The sequence below is a fragment of the Aulonocara sp. 'chitande type north' Nkhata Bay genome, linkage group LG18 (genome assembly GCF_057382095.1).
Source record: "Aulonocara sp. 'chitande type north' Nkhata Bay isolate Kocher_YH1m ecotype deep benthic linkage group LG18, A_spYH_male_GT1.1, whole genome shotgun sequence".
Taxonomy (NCBI): domain Eukaryota; kingdom Metazoa; phylum Chordata; class Actinopteri; order Cichliformes; family Cichlidae; genus Aulonocara; species Aulonocara sp. 'chitande type north' Nkhata Bay.
This window is the reverse complement of record NC_141361.1, coordinates 9,193,031-9,212,784: the sequence shown is the minus strand read 5'-3', so window position 1 is coordinate 9,212,784 and position 19,754 is coordinate 9,193,031. Positions and strand designations below refer to the sequence as shown.

At 40.6% G+C, this 19,754-nt stretch overlaps 1 protein-coding gene across 2 annotated transcripts in view; it reads left to right on the top strand.

Moving 5' to 3' along the window:
- The first annotated feature begins 5,307 nt into the window (after positions 1–5,307).
- The window catches only part of LOC147307951 (zinc finger E-box-binding homeobox 1-like), a 76,024-nt gene continuing 61,577 nt past the window's right edge, over positions 5,308–19,754 (top strand). The window contains exon 1 of one of the 2 annotated variants that reach the window (XM_086273544.1): positions 5,308–5,416. In XM_086273544.1, coding sequence (XP_086129670.1) covers positions 5,359–5,416 — 58 coding nt within the window. In that variant the 5' untranslated portion in view covers positions 5,308–5,358. Of the gene's footprint in view, positions 5,417–6,657; positions 6,962–19,754 lie in introns of those variants that run through there. The other variant, XM_086273545.1, reaches the window with a different exon arrangement.

Below are 19,754 nucleotides of genomic sequence, written 5' to 3'. Positions count from 1 at the left end.
TGCCATTCATACAGGTAACGAGTGGGGGACAGAAAAGCTTCTTACAGAAGACGTTACAGGTCTGTGAGAGCCAGAGATTTTCCATGTTTGAAGTGACCAAATACTTATTTTCCACCCTGATTTACGAATAAATTCTTTACAAATCCTACCATGTGAATTCATGGATTTTTTTTTCACATTCTGTCTCTCACAGTTGAAGTGTACCTCTGGTGCAAATTACTGACCTCTGTCATCATTTTAAGTGGGGGAACTTGCACAATCGGTGGCTGACTAAATACTTTTTTGCCCCACTGTATTTATCTTTGCCCATGAATCTAAAATGTTTGAAAGGCACAAGTATACTGTTTTTTAATTATTACAAATCCATTTGGATAATATTAAGGCTTAAATCAGAGACATGGTCACTTTCTTTGACATACAGCGCATGCTGATATTGGTGTCTGTAGCTGATTGTTGTCTGCCGAGCTTCACCTCTGCTAATTACATACACTGGAATGGATCTTTTTACCCTGTTCTCTTGGTGCATTTTGGAGCATGGAAGTCTAAGACAAATATTATGTCTACCATCAGTTTTGTGGAAAGATATAACATAGCATGCAATTGGTCTGTTACTTCAAAAATTAGCAGGCGTGTGTGTCCATTTATGGCACTTGTATACTTTATGCAGCTTCCATTATCTCATACCTTAGCATTTTACCATCTACTCTAAGTGTAGTGACTTCTGGCTTTACAAAAACCCAATATGACAAGTGCCATTAAATTGAGGCTTCACTCGAGAAAACTGATGTGATGGTGGCTACTTCCATCTTTTATACAGAGTCTATTATGATGTATTGTTCAGGGTTATGACAGCAAAACTGATGTAATGCAGACATTTTGATACACAACAGTAAAACATGTAAAAACTACATTTTCCTTTAGGTGCTTCTGAGTTTTTAGCTCATGGTTATACTAACATGCTTTACTGGAACACTCAGATTGACCCCATCCATTGTTAATGCTGCTAGTGTGGTTTTCCCACTATGACTAGTCACACTGTCCACTGTCCAAAGGCTCATATTGCCTCCCAATTTCACTGGTAGTTGCTTAATTTCCAGTTTGAGGAGATTAAGGCACTTCAGCAGGAAACTAAAGCTATTGAGGCACATTTAGTCTGTAAAATGAACAAAAGGAAATGATACAAAGACTGATCACAAATTTGTAATCGCAAACTCAATCCTACACGTTCTGACAAACAATAAAAAAAAGTAAAATGTATTACGCACCCATCTAGTAAAAATATGCAGTGCATGACAGAAAGGGGCACTTTAAAAGGGGATTTGTAGTCACGTGAGATTTCCAACACTAAATACGTTCCACTAATACACAAGTCTTCATTATTGCACTGAATTTTGCTTATGTAATCTGAGGAGGTTTATTTTTACACAAGGACCCCAGGGCACACCTGAACACTTTTCTACAGTCTTTACAATACAGCTTTTCATATTTTACTCAAGTGATGCTTTAAGTAGTGGTTCATCAAATAAATACAGACATAGCAGCAAATTGAGTTATTTAACAGATGAAAAAGTATGACTTTCATACTCCGCAGTCATTCTCGACCACTATAATAGCCCTGCCTCTTTATCTGCTGTAGGGTTGTCAAGTACTGAATTGTATTTTGCATTCAGGGCAAAATCTCGACATTTACAAACATATCAGGCCAAATTAAAATAAAATAAGTTTATGGAAATGGAAATCCTTTCCTTATCTTCAGGCAACTAATTTACAAGAAACCTTCATTAAAACAAACAAACAAGCAAAGATTCTACTTTATTATAGCACATAGAAGATGTTGCTGTGAGCACTGAAGGTTAAGACTTCAGACTATCAAGTAACTGTGGTCTGTTGCAACTGCATATCAACTCTGTATTGTTCTGTTTTGATTGTTCTCGTGTTTAAATATTGTTTGTAATCGCTGTTTCCCTGTTATTCTCCTTCAGTCTAACTTGATCCACCGTTCTTCACACGCTGTCGGTACATCCAGAGGAACCTGACTAGTTGAGAAAGTCTCGGTGTTCAGCAGCACCTGGTATGTATGAACTGGAAACCTGATCGTCACCAGGTACAAGAATAGCTCGAGTGGACCTTAAAGGTCATTCCTCTGACCTGCTGCAAACTGTCTATGAACTTCTGTCTCTGCAGAGGAAAACCTTGCTCTACTTGCATTCAGCCATAATATTTCTTTTTCTTAGCTCACAGGTTTTGATTTTAATAACTAGTTGTTTTTAACTATAAGATGTTATAATTAATTAAATAAATAAATAACAAGCACATTAATTTGGGTTATGTTTACATAGTATTTTACTCTACATGTTTTGAAAGAAGATTACTATGACACTGTGCCAGGGTGTGGTTTGTGGCTCAGCTGCAGGGGAGGGCTGGAGCAGTGGGTTCAGGGTGCGGTGTCAGAGGAGGCTGACACACACCTGAGCTCCATCAACTGATCAAGGCTCTTCTATAAAAGATGTGCCGGGACCTGAGGTGGACAAGAGTGTGTGTGCTACAAACAGGGCAGCTGGAAAGTTGCACAGTGAAAAACAGAGCAAAAAAAGCGTGTACAACTGTAAATACTGTTGGTGTCGGGTCTGTCATTTCCACAAACACACAAGACAGTGAGAGGAGAGTCTTCTTTTAGTGTAAATAAATATGGAAGTGTATTTGAGTTTATATAAATAAGATACAAGAAGTGGTCACAAGAGGTGATGCAACGGAGTAAAACCCCATGAGTGTCCTCCCTTCGCCTCTCTTCATGCACTTGTCATAGGCTGACAGGAGCAAGAAAATCAGAAGAGATTAAATCAAAGTGCAAGAGTGCTTCTTCCTATGAGGTATTAACTTGCTGCCTTTAGGTGATAATCATCTGTCTTTCAAGAATAATATTCAAAAAAAATATTATTATTTTTATTTGTTAGGGACATTTTAAATCTACATTAAACATTTGGAGTGAAGCTTGGTGGGTTGCAAAGGGGCTTGCAGGTGCATAGCAACTGCAAGCCTGGTGAAGCAGGTTAATTGGCAGGTCCTTTGTGACTTTGTGTAGAAGGGTATGAGATGATTAATTCATGATATGGGCTGGCACTGAGATCAGATTAACTTTGCTGGCCTATGCTTTCCTTAGTAGTAGTACTAAATAAATACAATAAATAAATAAACCTTTGCCTAATAGTTATGTGTTCATCCCAAAGTCAAATAATCAAAATATCAAAATAAAAATATATTCCCTCATTTTTTATATTTTGTTACCATGCAGCCAGTCTTTTCTATCCTTCTATTTTTAGGTGGTCTTGAACAAAAGCTCACTAGAATAGTTTTTCTTTCCTCATTGGCTGCCATTTTTAGTTCAGTCCTTGCACCTAACTGTTTTCAGAGGAATCTCTGTTTTTGTATGTAAAGCACTTAACCTGTGGGATGAATCAGTGTAGTGTCTACAAATAACAGAAAATATAGCAAATAGCCAATTTTAAATTCTATCTTTAGCAATTTTTTTATTATCAGACTTGTCCCCGTTTCATGTAGTTGAATGTAAAGAAATGTCAACGATAACACAGTTTGGCAGACATAAAATAGTATACCTACAGCAACAAGGTGATTTCCAGAGAGCTATCAATGGGAAAATTGGCATATCCCGACATGGTAAGAAGTTTGTCCTTAAAAAAATCATTAGAAATTGCACAACTGGAAGACATAAGAAAAATTGAAAGTCTAAACAACTACCCATAGCAGATGAACAGTATCTGAAAGTTGTCTTCATTTGAAAATCTGAAAAAAGATGAAAAATACAGCAAAGACCTCACATGGAACCTCAGAGTTAAATCTGGTCCTTCATTTGATCAATCTACTTTTCTCTGAAGCATCATGAGAAATGCTCTGCAATACCATAAAACAGCAATTTCAGCATGAAAATAATCCCAAACACACTGTCAATGCACTAAAAGTATACCTGGATAGAAAAATACACAGTGGAACACTATCCTGAATCTCAATATTACAGAAGCACAGAATGAAACAAAAGCCAGCCGACAGAGAAGAACTCTGGATGTCCTTCAAGAACCCTGAAGACCTGATTTTAAAGACCACTTTAGGAAATTACAAGAAAGCTTAGCTGTGAAAGTTCAGGCACCACTGAAGAATAAAGGTGCTTGTTAGAATTGTAAAAACTCAGTTTTCATCTTATATACTGTATTCCAATGTATGTTTGCAGATATTTCAATGTTTTATTGCACTTATTTCCCATCATCCCACAGCACATTACTGTTTATATATAAATATGCACATGCAAATGACATTACTGAAAAAGTCTCAGTCTACTATATTCTAACATATAACACATGCACTTACAACATGCTTCATTTATTGATTAGACTATAGTTTGCTTTATTATCTAAATCTGCAGTGTAAGTACAGGTATCAAGCACATGCAATGAGCTAAAAAGTACAATATTTACCACTCGGCTACTTTATACATCACACTTCAACCACATCACATCTATTTAAGGACTTTAAGAACACGCTTTAAAAACACACACGCAAACTACACTGTTACAGTTAAAATTAAAAAGGTAAATTAGCTTCACCTCAACAACACTGTAGACTATTTATAATGACACAACAATGTAATATACAGTAAATTATGGCTTCTGTGTGTCTCTGATAACACTGACTACTAAAGCTGAATTTGAAACACTCAGGAACTTTGAGTACTAATTTGAACTTGAGTATTTCCATTATCACCTACTCCAGTGTAACTATCAATTGTAACTAATCAACAACAAATTTGCCACTTTGCTGATAAAGTGTGAAAACTGAAACCCAGCTGACTTCTTAATTAATCAATTAGTTCATGGCTTTGACTTGTATGTTTCCCAGTGTTCCTCCAGCACTTCTTATCAGTGACTTATTGACACCCCCCTTAGCTCTTCTGTGTCGCCACGTTTCTACTTTTCCACCTGCAGAGAAACACCTTACTGCTACACTTTTCAATCTCCCACTCAGCAGTCAGGTGGGTGGCACAGCCAGCGTGCGAGCAGGACCCACTCTGACACAGCAGCAGTGTTAGCAGCAGCAGCAGCTGAGCTCCCAGCTCGCCCATGTGCGGCCAGTAGGAGGGGCCATGTGCTGAGGTGTTTGAGAAGGTGATGCCGTAAAAGCGGGCAGTCTGTCGCAAACCAGGTGTTTCTGCGAGGAAGAAGGTGATGTCGTAAAGTGGATGGGAGGGGTGAGGAAGAGAGGAGGTGGGGGGAGGCGGGAGAGACAGGAGGAGGAGGAGGGAGGGAGGTGACTTGCGAGCCGCTGCGTTTCAGACTCAGCGAGAGGATCATGGCGGATGGCCCCAGGTGTAAGCGCAGAAAACAGGCGAACCCGAGGAGGAGCAGCGGTAAGTCCAAACTCTGCCGTAACCGCTGCTGGTCGAGGCAGGCGGGCTGTCGATGAGCTGTCCACCTCTTCTGGGGACTTTTGGAAGTTAGTTGGAGCACATTTCAGGGAGTTTTGGTCCGTATTAGTGCGTTCATATCCCAGTGTGGTGGTGTACCGTTATACCTGGCTGGCTTCTCTCTCTCCGCCTAGCGGTGCATGGGGCAAACCCGACTGAGTGAACCGTTATCTGCCTGCTAGAATAACCCGAGGAGCGCTTTTAGACTTGTTTGCATTTTCCACTTTGCTCTTTGTTTTTTCCACTTTTCTTTTTTTTTTGGTCAGTTTTGTAACGACGGCAGCACTTGGCGGCAGGTTGCGGGGCTTTCGCATAACAACGTGGCCCGCTGAGCGCAGCTTGTAGTTGAGAGTGTGAGCTTTTAGGGCGAGGTTGTTGCGGTGTTAGTTAGTTTCATGCTAACTTGCTGCTTGCTCGGCCCCCCTGACGGAGCTGGTGGTCGCTCTCTGTTGAAGATAACTTTACTTTATGGGTGTTGTTTTGATGGCCGGATGGTGGATCACGCTGTTGTGGTGGACTTATTTATTTATTTATTTTTGTGCTGCTCCGGTGATGGCAAAGACATGGGATGTTTATTTCAAGTCCACTTTACCCCTCCCTGCTCCAACTGCAAGTACACATGCTGTCTTACTTAAGGTAAGCGTGTATATTGTATTGTTTACTCTGCAGAAGTAGGTAGGTTTCGCGAGTTTATTTTCACGCGTGCATGCATTTAGTCTCCGTTTGAACCAGCGTACCTTTATTCATTTAGCATTTTCTCCTTATTCGGCGTGCTTTTTCTCGATTCCCTCGCAGATTGCTTCAATTACACGTTTTCGACTTTTGCTTCTTTTACTGGTAAATTCGGGTTTGTTTACATGCCACAATACTGGAAATATATATTGTTTTTGCTGCTTTTTATGTATTAAAAGGAAATAATACGTAATTACCGGTTAGCTGCTTAGTGGTGTTTATACAGGATCGCGGGGATTTATCTCACATATCTCATTATGAAAACGATCTCATTCTTTTTACGAAGTAAAGAAAGTGTAAATAGAGTTTGGCTCCAAAGGACTGTCTAAATTTAACGTTATTACACCCACCTACATCCGGACTCCCTCATTGGCCAGTTCCTTACCTGTACTCTCCCCCTCTTTCGTTGCATCCACCAATAAAAAAAGTAAACCCATAAATATATATATTTTTGGGTACCGTTATGAGGCATGGTGTGTCTGTGAGCCGAGGGGCTGGAAAGCACCTTTTTCCCCCTCCTGCTGACGACACGACGGTGACTCTGCGCGTCTACACGGGAGCCATCATCATCATCACCATCATCATCATCATGTTTACCTGAACGCGGATAACGGGGCTGACCAATGGCCTATAAATAAACACAAATAACACCTGCGGCTCTCGACCGTTCACGGAACAGGATCTGCTCGCCGTTTCCTAAAAGCTCTGCGTGTCGTGAGGAGCCAGAAAAACCGCTCCAAATGTCAACTTGTGCAGGTAGACGTGATTATTTAAATATTTATTTCTGGTACTTCTCACCGTGTGCACCATGCCAGCTTCGAATGGTTGCTCGTCTCCCCTTTTTTTAAACAACCCCTCTTTATTCTGGCGGTGTTTATGGCATCGACACGTTTTTCTGACCCACTTGAACATGATTTATCCCCCTTTTATGTATTTTTTGTGGGACCGGTTGCCTCGTTTGTTCGAGTGCACCCCCACAGCTCTCCGTGTGTGTGTCTGCTCTGGAAAATGAGCGGGGCATAAGGTGGCTATTCTTCCCCTATTCCTCACCATGTGCGATAACAGTGTTGATTATGTGGCTCACCGTCAAACCTCCCGTGTCCATCCATTGTGCTGATAGTTCGTTATACAATTTCCCGAGCAGTGTGCGGAAGGGAATGGCGGTCAGTACCATTACTGCAGTGAAGGCGGGGTTGCTGCTTTTTTTCTGGACCGGAGACAGCCAGGTACGCAAGGTGATGCAACACCTATAAAGGTGTATTTTCACCGATTTTCTCGTGGCGATCTCGGCGTTTAAGCCACGGTTTCTTGATGGGAATGCTTCTTAGCTCCTCATTTCTGTACATCCTCTAAAATTTGAGGTGAAACGAGCCTGTAACGGGAAAGGAGCGCATCCCGGTCCGTGTAATGGGGCGCACAATCAAGATGGCAAAAGGTGTTGTGATTCAGTGCGCAGCGCTTTCATGTGCTGCAGGTGAAACTCATCCGCCTTCTGCCTTTCGGTTCGTTTCCACCCTTCCTCTTTACACGTGTGTGTTTTCTTTTTCGTTTCCTGTTACCTTTTGATCCAGGTGGCACACACGATGTTTGTCCTCAGCTACCTCTTCGATTTTTAAAAGAGCTGATGTACCAAATATTAGCCTGTGCTAATGTACCATGACCTCCAACCAGTCGTCGTCACCGTGATGTGGCAACCAGCTGCTGATTTAATCAACTAAAGTCCCTGAAAAGCTTCTTTCTTTGTCACGTTAAAATGCTCACCTTACCTGATACTCATATAAATGGACCCTTTATAATTAAATAAAGCTGGATTACTTCCTCATCCTTGGTCTTGCAGGTGAATACTCAGGTTGCTTAGGTAATTTTAGCTAGATTTCATCTTTTAGATTTTACTCATTAAGGAGGATGACATCTTAATTAGGTATATGCTGATTCATTTTGTGATTAAATGCTTGTATATTTTCCCTATAAATTATCACATATTTACCAAAGATGCTTGTTATAATTTCACTAATCCACAGATAACATTTTCAAGTTGCTGACTTTGTAGAATTGCAGTGGTTTATGTTTTTTTTTTATGTTGTGTACATATCAGAAATATATGTGGCCTTCTACAGTTATTGCATCAGGTAAGAATGAAAACAGAAGCACGTTGTTGATCGGTCAAATATGTATGTACAGGTTTTTGAGGAAGCAAGGAGATGATACACCTGTCAGATTCTGTCTGTTATGAATGTCCATTAGATGTCACTTACATCATCAGCTGTATTTATTTGATCGATTGGGTTCTGATTGCTTTATTAAGTCCCGGTCTACTTTATGTTTGGGAAGACAAGTAGATTTTTAGCATCTGTGCAACTGCTTTGTTATCACTTAGTCTGATTCTAGTGCAGAATCAGAGTAGGACAGAGCATTGTGTGTGACTCAGGTGTACCAAAGCTCCACTGCCACAAGTTTGATGTCTCTGTTTTGCAATAAACTGCCAGAAAAGCTGTAAGCTGTAAGTTTGTGTGTGTTTCTGACACATTAAACAATTTGCTACAGCTTTCCAATCCCATCACTAGCTTGTTAATTTTTTTTTAAACGCTGTAGATCAGCAAATGCTTAAAAATAATAACAATCTGTCAATTTTTGGTAAAGCACACGGTCTCTATACTACTGCAGCCCTATTGCTGTGCTCCACAAACAGTAGAGAGAGAACCTAGATTAAGCTTAAAAAGCAAAAGCAGTCATTTCAGATGCTGGAAATAGAGGCTGTTTACTTTTTTATTAATAATATTACCTAATCAACTAAAAGAATATGAGAATGGTTCTTCAATTAATCTTCTGTCAGTAGAACAATCAGGTAATTGTTTATAGCTCTGCTCCTAACAACTCACATTTGCCTGGGTCCAGTCTGCCTTGTTCCCTTTAATTAAGTTTTTATAATGAATCATAGCACATTTTACAGTTACACGTTAGAAGAATGACTGAAATCACTGATAGCTGTATTGTACATTATTAGCCTAATATCTGCTTTGTTTATGTTCTAAGGGCCCATTTATGACTTGATTTGTCTTCCTCTTGCTCAAAATCTCCAGTTTGATTTTTTGCATTTCTTTACTTTGGACAATTAGGTTTTACTGAACCAGAGCACTTAACAAAAACATTAGCAGATCGTTATCAGATGGAGCAGGTAATCTGTCACTGATAGAAGTCAAGTTGGCGATGATAGCGATCTGCTTCCAGACCTTGTAATTTAAGCTAATCATTGACTGTGGTCTTTGCTGCAGTGCCTCCTCTGGAGCTAGTTAGGAACCAAAAGATAAAAAAACTACATAATTTGATTTGTCTTTGACTCATATTATTTATGTATGAGCAGCACAGAATGTCAGGTTTAACATCTTCACGTCTGGTTTTTGTCATTTTCTGGAGTTGTGCCTTTATCCATTAATAACAAGCCACATGGCAGTTTTCTTGAAAGAGCACTGGGTCTCATTTCCACTTGTCTCTGTGCTGTGATATTGTGCCACCCAACTTCAAATAGCATTGTTCTCGCCTATCTAAACAAACTAAACCCAACCTGTCTGGTTTTAATGATAGCTGGCAGAGAGCTTGCCTTCCTCTGGCTCTCAACATAAATGATTTTCCTGTGAACATGTCGATGCAAAAGCCAAGCAAAGACCTCCAGTAACCCTCATTTTTTTCCAAGATGAAGTTAATCTGTACATTTAGTGCACATAAAACAAATATACTATTTTTGAAGTATATAATACAGATGTCTGGCAGGAAAAATAGCTCAAGCTAAAGTGTGAAGTTGTTTTTGCCATGCTAACTGTCTGCAGTACAACTGTAAATGGCAGGTGTGTGCCCTCCATGTGCCCTGCCTGTTGCTGCCGCTGCTTTGGTCACGGCTTCATCATCCAGCGCCTTTAAAGTGCTGCACTCTCAGCTGGGCTGTAATCTAACACTGCAATTTAGGGACTACAGGAATGCAGCCTGGTGTTAACATACCTTGACAGGATAAACACAGCGGCCTACTCCCAGGCTTGGATACTCATACTGTACGTAAAAGCGAGCCAGGACTCTGCCGTCACCACCGTCTGTACTCTGGAAGTGAGAGTTGTTCTCGGAGTGATTGCTGATGGGGTTGTTTTTGTTTAGGTTGCCATTTTGATTTCAGCTGTACCTCTATAATTGATGTTGTGCTAATGCAAATATTCTTATTCATAATCAATATTTAACTGGCAGATGTGCATTTGGAGAAATGACATGCAGCATTGCCAGTAGAATCAATGCTGCTGCAGTGACAGACAGCTTTCAGTGACTCTTCTCAGTGACTGCTCTTTAATATCAGGTCAACAAAACAGACATTTCTTGGTGTGAATCAGTGAATGCTGGGCCTCTTTGATCAGGCTGCTGTTGTTTGATGTGTGGATGAATGGCATTTTCCTTCTCCCTCGTATTTATGAGCACTCCTCTCTAGTTGCCGTATTGCACTGTTAATGTCTTGCATGTTGTACCACCAAGCTTCGCCTGATTGTGAAAGGACCATAGCTGCTATTTAATTGAGCTTATTATCTGAAATCACTGCTTGATATTTCACTGTGCAGGACTGTATTTTTGGTGCAAAGCAACACAGAAAAGCTGCACACATACTTTCGTTACGGGAAGATGGGTTGCATATAAAAGTGGCAGCCTGTTTAATAGGTCTCTTTTATCTTTATGTCTGAACTATATTCTTGAGGTCACCCTCAGGTGCTCCAGTTGCAGCTGTCTTTCACACAGTCCCACAGAGTCATGTGAGGCCTCAGAGGTAATGCTGAACATTTATTTGCAAGCTAACACTGGCTGTTACACTCATTAGATTAGCTGGGTATCAAATGATTGACGTTATAATGGCTTATAATTGCATTTAGCAAATGGAATTACACAAAATCCAAGTTGTTTCTGTAATGCAACCCTGTATTTTTATCTGGACATGCTCTAGCCAATGCAGTTGTTGCATGTAAGGCTATTATTTTTAATATTACTTGAGTGTTATGTGAACACTTACTCGCACAGCCGCCTCTGCTGTTTGTGAGGGAGATGAGCGCTTCAGAGGGAAGTGGTCTGACTGGTATTAGAAGTGGTTGTGGTCAACATTAGCTGTTAATTGATCTATGGCCAGTGATCATTGAAGTTACTTTCTCCTTGTGCTAAAAAGCCTGAAGCTGTGTGTGTGTGTGTGTGTGTTTCCTTTGCACAAATGGGGCTATGGAATGACAAAGCACTACAGGATGTCTTTAGCCGCTCAGCTTTAGCCCCTCCCTATCGCTTTTTATGGTTCAGAGGGGGAGGTGCATCAGGGCTAACTGATGCTGCTGCTGTGACTAATTGAGCTCTGTGTGTGTGTGCATTGTGTATTGTGGGGATGTTAGCATCAAGGTGGGAAGCTGCTACTTTCCTCCAGGCTTTGCATGACAACACAGACTTGCTTGTTTGGATTTACATGCATTAACAAAGTGCCTGTGAGGGAACATCAGCGGTTCCCGCTGAATGCTGTTGCTTCAATTAGATGACGTGTGCTGATAAAGGCACCTTGACAGATCAGGCACGGAAAGTGAAGGCAGCCGACTCATTGTGGCCTAATCGAGGCGTGTGCATTAGATTTGAATGGCTGTTTAAGCTTTTAAGCTTTCTGAATTGTACAGTGTTTCTGTAGTGCTAGCTTTAAATCAGATAAAAGAGTCAGACAGTTCATTAGGTTGAAGTTTGTATGGTGTATCTGTTGGTAACAAATGTAAACATCAAAGTTAAATGTGAATACGTCGATGAGTTTATCACAGTCAGCAGGAGGAAACACAAATCACATCATGAAGGACGTCGGGACTAAAAGCTGCCAAATCATGTGGGGTTACCATCTTTGGTGAACCTTTCTGAACAAGAGAGCTGCTGAACGTAGCTCTTTCTATGAATTGGTAAATATAAAACAATCAAACAACAACAAAAACGGTAACACAGTCAGGTATTTGATAGCTATACTGTCAGTTTTCTTCATTTCAAGTCACTGTTACATTTATTGCTTTGGTTGTATTCATGTTTTATGCACATTAAAAAGCTGATCAGATACTATATTTGAACGAATGGCCCAAACAGGGAGTATTGGAAAGCTGATAGTTTTTAATGCTGTCTATCCGTGATCAGGTTAATAAAACACGAGTCCTTTTTGATAGATATCCAGCAGTGACTCATGTGCTCCACTTAGATTTGTAAAGTCAACACAGAAATCTGTTGAAGTAGTGCACCACGACCTTATCGAAAAGCAGAGCAGCTTCTCCACCTTTCAGCGGACGTTATTACCTCATCCTCTACATTTGTGTGTGACCAACATAAGAAACATTTTCTTTTGTAGCAGCTTCTTTTGATGCGTCGCATTCATGTTGCCTTACTGTACATGTGTGAAGGCTCTGAGGTAAACCCAATATAGCAGCAACAATCACAATCAACTTATTAGCTGTGCTGGCTTGACAGATGACTAAAAACATGACCCAGCCCAGCCGTGCCTGTTGTCATGCAGGTGTGAGCGCTTTGCCCCTGCAGCTCGTGAACACTCAACGTGAGACTTATTTTTAGTCAAGGTGAAAAGGAAATGGTGCGGCGCCCTCTGATTTAACATGAAACTGAGAGCAACTAATTGTGTCATTCAGGCTGCAAAGAGCAGAGTTGTCTAAATAAAGATTTTTTAAAAAAAAGATGCAGGCAAATTCTGTGTCCTTCACGGCGAGGTCAGAGGTCAGTGGAGCAGCCCTCAAGCTGTGTTATAGCAGAAGGTACAGTACAAGATGCCGTATGCTGAGAGAAACTGTGCAGCGGTGACCAGAATGAGGATGCTCAGAGTTTCGGTGTTAATTTCTTTCTGTTCTGCATGAAGATTACAAGGAAGTAGTCAAATAAAAGGCTGTGAAAACTAAACTGTGCCTGTTTACTAATGTCATTTTAAAAGAGCTCGCTTTAAAATGTGATGACGTCTTTGTCCATTAAAACATGTTGTTTTGTAGGTGTCCATCATCATCACCACTGCGTTTCTGCATTAGCACTAAATAATACCTTTGTTCTGTTAGTTGCTACTGTAAAAGCTGCATTTACTTTAGCAGATTCTATATTTCTTTCAGTCATCCTGTGCTTCATGCTGCTGAAAAAAAGCAAGACTGTAGTCATTATTCTTCCCAGAAAACAAAATGTTTTGAGAGGCACCAGAAAGCTCATTTTCTGCCGTGTCATATTAAAATAAGATTATCGTTAGGCCAAATCCTTCTGACTTTACAGCGCCGTTAAAAATCGATGTTTTGAATACAAAGTTTGCTCTCTGCCACCTACGCTCTAAACAAAGCCAAATGTGGAACCAGAACTGAAAATTACCTCCAGCGCCACCAGTGCATAAAATCTCGGAGGAACTGCCAAACGTCTTACAGGTGGTCTAACCCGTTTTCACAATTAACACGCTTTGCTGTTGCCTTTTTTTGTTCCCTTTCTGCCACCTGAATATTCATGCATTCGAGAGGTTCCCCTAGCAGCTAAGGGTGGGAGGGAGGCCGATCTGCTGCTGCTGACCACCGCCTTAAAATAATGCATACGTGTTCATTTATAAGAGCGCTTTAATGCACTCAGATATTGAATGCATTAACTCTTTTGTGAGATTTTGTGGGTTATGTTTGTGTGTGTGTGTGTGTGTGTGTGCGCGTGCAGGCAAGTGTGTTCAAAAAGAAAGAGTCCCATTCAAAGTCCTGGGAGAGGGGGAGCACTCGTTTCGCACTCAGCCGGTGGGAAACTCCTCTCCTTCTTCTTTGGCGGTGGTACAATTTGCATACCCTGCCATCCTCCATTCTCTTTTCTTCTTCTGCCGGCGGAAAAGGAGAACAGAGGAAATCAGTGAACGCCGCCTCCAGGCAAAGTGCCGATCCGAGGGCGAGGGCGCCGTACAGTAGAGATTAAGCTGATTTGTAATTTTTGCGTGTGCTGGTCACTGAAGTGGAGTGCCACCTGCCTGTGATAGGCTATACTCGCTTTGATTTACTGTTTAAAATTGGGACACTTCTCAAAGGTAAACCAAAAAGCGACAGGTGTGGGGAGGCTGGTGCAAAAAATGCACGCAGAGCTGAGAGCAGAGTAAAAGTGGAAATGAATAAACTAAAGTGCAGTAATGTGCACAGCAGTGGAATCATTAAAAGAATAAAACCTTAGTTCACTTCTGATCTCCACATTTGACACAATACAGAACTAAAGAGTTTTTCTTCTCTTACTACCACTGAGTCATAGCAGCAAGCTGAGCTGTAGTGACTGTTTGAGTAATGAGCTGGTCAGCTGACTAAACATTAGACATACACCAATGAATCAGGTTTTGTAATGCCAGATTTGCATTATGTATCTCTGCTCCAGAAGTGGAAAAATATATATTCTGCAAAATAAACGACTTTAAAGTTTTTAGTGCTGTCTGACAGTAACCTTTCAGACACCATATTCTTTAGTTCTTGCATCTGAAATGTGCTTCCCTTTGTGTTTCTTTGCTTATTTGAGAGCAAATGTGAGTATTTTTTTACTTTCTGTCTGACGTCACTGTGATTAATTCCATTTCTGTTTTCATTCTTCATAGTAAGCGACTTCCATCCAAATCAAAAAAGGAAAACAATATGAAAAAAAATAACTGTAGGAGTAGGAGGGCGACGTCCTGGCAGTGCTTCTGGTCTCAGGAGACATAAATCAAGAGCAGTGGACAGGTGGGTTAGGAATGGCCCGACTCATTAAAGACACTCCTGAGACTCAGAGGAGTGTCCCAGCAGTCCTGCTGTGCTGCTGCTGGGACTGGAAGAAAGATTGGAGAAGAGATTGGAGGCAAAGCTGAGCGATTTATTCTCACCTTTCACACTGCTGCTTGAACACTTGCTGTGTTGACTCATAATTTTGAGTCTTCTTGTAGAAATGGGTGTTTTTAGGTTTATTGATATAACACATGTCTGCTCGATCAACAGAAAGTTAATTGGAAACTAAAAGACTCATGTTTGTTTTCTTTTTGTAACAAAAATGCATTTGACAGTTTAGACTTCTCAAATCCAGAATGAAAATGTCTCTTTTTGTGTCTTTTGATCTGTTGTTGGGACAAAAGAAGTTGCTTGCAGGACACATCTTTCATTGGTTCTGTTGCCTGTAGTTTTTGTGGTTAAGCTACTCTTTATTGTGGGGTTCACTCCCTTCCTTCACTTGCCACATAGGAGGCATAGAAGCTGAATAAGTTAGGAGAGAACAGAGGATTTGATTAGAGACGTGGATTGTGAACTCTGTCTCTCATCTGTTCTGTATCCCGTGGGCTTGATTTGCTGTCCGTGGAGCCAGCAGGATGATGTATGAAGCTTGTGAAAGCGAACACCAGAAGGTGGAACGCACCTCGCTTGCACACATGATCTGAAAGTCTATTCAAATCTATTAGACTGTCATTGTAGATTTAGATTAGTTTGTTGATGCAGGAGAACATTAAGCACCGTTCTTTTTAAATTATGCAAGCAAATTCACAGTCGAGAGAAAGAGAGAGCTGGAGTGGCTGAAAGAAAGGGAGTGTTGTTATTGAATTACAGGTGATGGCTGCTAATTGGGCCCTCCAGAGATTGTGTGTGTGTGTATGTGTGAGGCTCTAGGGATGGAGGGTTGATGAAGCTGTTAGGGTAAAGTGCGGGGCCCCTGTGTGCTCCCTGAATGCTGTGCTTTAGAGTCTGTCCCGTCCCTGCGGAGGAGTGCTAATGGAGGCCACACAGCCCTCATGAATTACTCCCAGACTGGAAGGATGAAGGGCCGATGGAGCCGGAGGTGACGCTGCCGTAATTGAGGTGGCTTGCTGCGTGAGAAGATCGCACGGGTTTTGATGGGCTGTAGGCAAGAAGCAACACGTTTGTACTGAAGCTGTGACAATAACCACATTAGCACTCCACAGTGGTTCTTGGCAGGGTGTCAGCACTATCTGAAAGTCATACTCTGCAAGCATTTTATTTGAATATGTGTTTTTGCTGCTGTTATTGAATCACGCCGTGATAGCGACTCAGCCTATAGCGACTCTGTGACAGTTTTGCACAGATTTGGATTCTATTCCTGGCAGTAGCAGTGTTTGTGTCTTAATCTCCAAGTGCTTTGTGACAAATATAATTGAGGAATTTAATGAACTTCCTCTCGTCACACAGGCACACTGTAATTCCACACTCTTGGACCGCAGCTGCTATTTTTTTGTGCTACTTTGAAGCCTTGGGGAGCTTGGTGTGGTATCACGTGAAGCAGCTTGCCACCTCCAGACGTTTCTGGTAAGAGCGACCCTTCCCTGGCTCGTCAGAGCAAAAGAAGAACTGTCATCACCAGGTGTAGTCCAAAACTGGAATTCATCTGGAGGAGGAGACTAAGTTATATCGAAGATCAAAATAAAAGCAAGGGGATTTTCCACTAGCATACCAATTGTGGTAGTCATCGTTTTAACGGACTGATGAAAAAACAAAAAATTTAAAAAATGCAAAAATGACTCATCGAATGGTTGATAAATGTGCAAAATATTTCCTGGTTCGACCTTGTGGAGTAGAAGTGAGTAAAAATACTTTCAAATATATATATTTAGGGTTTAGGATTGAAGGTTGTCACCAAAGACACTTTTTAACATTAAGGGGCTTTTTTGATCAGCTTAAGCACTAGTAACTCTCTCCAGATGCAATCAGTTAAATTCAATTTATTTATATAGCGCTAAATCACAACAACATTGGTGTCAAGGCGCATTATATTGTAAGGTAAGGATCCTAATTTTGCAGTGATTGGACCCTTCAGGAGCAGAAATGAGCGCTACAGGAATGAACAGAGAATAAACATGGACAAGAAAAAAAAGCCATGAATATCTTCGTGCAGCATCCATACTTGATGAGGACATTTGGCGATAGTAGTTTTTAATCAAACGGTGCTTAAAGTGTGATTTTGTGTCCCTCATTTGTGTCCCAGGCAGTAGCAGCTGAAATGTTTTGTATTTCATATCCTAGTAGATGTAGAGCTGAAACAATTTGTTCATCAGTTGGTTAACATGGAGCATATTCAGCTGCTCAGCTGTAAGGCTTTTCTTTGTTTCACAGGATATTCATTTTTGACATTTTATTGATCAAATTGATTCAGAAATTCAATTCAAAAGCAGCAGCTGTTGTCTAGTTTCATGGTTGAATATTAATTCATAAAAAACTACAGGTCATTGGAGTAAAAATTGTCTCCTTCCTGTTTTTACTGCTTTTATTCTTTGCTGGATTTATGGTTATTTCCCGTTCGCTTTGTTTTTTTTGGTGAGCATTCAGGATATATAGGACACAGTCTTCTCCGGTGCCGCTGAGAACGCCGCTGTGCTTACGCACTTATATTTCTGTTGATCAAAGCAGTTTTGGTGTCAGTGTTGCTGTTGCAGCGTGATTGCTGAGGTGTCAGCTGTTGAGTTGACAAGAGGTGGAGAGTGGAGCAGCGACAGCGCAGGCTTTCTCATCTTTTTGTTTGCGTGTTTGTGTTGCTGTCTCTCCGTGGGATTTTGGCTTGCTTTGCGTTCACATAAGAAGACACGTTTGAGAAGGCCACCTTCATTGGCTTTAGAGTCTATATGTACACTGCACTCTGTGTGCAAACATTAGAAAATAGCTTTGAAGATGGAAGCTAGCCATAAACATACACGTAGGTGTGATTTTGTGGGGTGTTTGCTTATAAAAATGTGTCACTGTAGCAGGACCTCTGTGTCCTCCCAGTGTTTCCTCTCTAATTTTGCTGCAGTATATATTGGGCTCATTGCATAAAACTGTAGCGAGCCTAGGATTATTTTTGCAGAGGTGTCTCTTCTTAATGCTGGGAAGATGTAACCTTTACACCTGTTGATCATGTGTAATTTTCAGTGTGCGCTGTGAAGTATAAATATCAGATGTCAAACCACAAAAGCATTCAGAATAGGTTGCAGTTTATACGAACACTATTAATGTCTATCGAAAGCAACAGTTTTAGGTGGAAAATGAGGCGATATTTAGTTTTTGGATCAAGTTTGTAGACTATGTAAAACATTTCTTTTTTTTGCATTAAAAGTATACGATTTTAAAATTAATCTTAAAAATAGGCCATATTGCTTCAGATTAGCTGGTTTGGGTCCATGTATATGTACACCGTGTTTACTAATTCAAGCATTGTGACATTAGTCCAGTGAATGAGGTGGGAGGACTTATATTGTCAAGCAGCTGTGTGGGAAAGCAGTGCACCATTACAGGAATACTTGCCCCTGTAAAGCCTGAACTATGAATTAATTACCAGAAAATTCACATTTTTTGAAACTACAGTGTTTATTGAACCTTCTGAATAAAAAAAAAAAGAAATATAATATCAATTTACATATGTGAGTTTTAACTTGTATCAACTTTTGCTACATCTGCATCTGGCGATTTTAAAAGTAAGCAGTTTTACATTGCGTTAATCCATTAAATATTCCTATTGAAGTATCAGTAACAATCTTTCTTACTCTGGCAAAGATATTCTTGAAAAGTCACTTGTGGGTCACTGACTGACAGCAGCCATTTTGGATGACTCAATAGACCCTCTGCATGAATTACTGATCCCTGGTGGATTATCTGTGCACTGCATGTGTGTGATTGTAGGAATCAGGTTTTTCAGGAAAAAAGAAAATCATGCAGATAAAAAATGTAGAGGTCTCAATAACTGACATGTCAAGGTTGATGCACTTGTTACAGGATTCAAATGTATGTTCCCGTCTTGCTCTAGTAAAACCAGTATGTTGGGATGGCTCCACATCAGACTTTAGGGAGACTCTCCCGCTGTTAAAAGAAGAGAGGTTATTTCCCATTTCCAGCATGAAGAGCAAGTAACACAGCCTCTACCAGCCAGAGGACATCTGATGGTGGTTAACCTCTTTCATTCCAACCCTAACAAAAGTGACAATAGGTAAATAATATACTTTTGCTAACTTGAGAGTTGTTTTGTTTAAGAAAATCATTTTAAAAATTCTCCCAAAGCCTGGCGAGCTGCTGGGCTTGAACAGAAACTGTGCTTTAAATGATGGGTTTCCTCATACAGACTGTTACGGGAATATCAAACTGACAGCAAAATAAGTCGACACTTCTGATACCAGATTAGCTGCTGGCTTTTGGAAACTCAGCCCCTCTAGTCAATGGGTAAAAAGTTTAATTTCCTGCTTTCATCATGTACGAAACTTAAGCACAAGTCTGTCTGAGCTGCAGTTTCCCTTTTTGGGTTAGAGGTACGAGAGATTTGGCACAGGTGCAGCTCAGAGGCTGCAGCTTTCACGTCTTGACTTGATTTCATCAACACGGTTTGTTTTTCCTCTCAGTCTCATGCAGCAGCCATCTTAATGTGAGCTCAGAGGTGCTTTGAGTTAATCTCACCAACCTTTAGTTAGTCTGCCTTCTCTAATTTGAAGAGGCAGAAAAGCCTTAGGAGAAACCCAAATACCACTTTTATAGGAAGCCATTATTAGTTTATTCTATTGAGCTCCATTATCTTTACTATGCTTAAATATATTTAT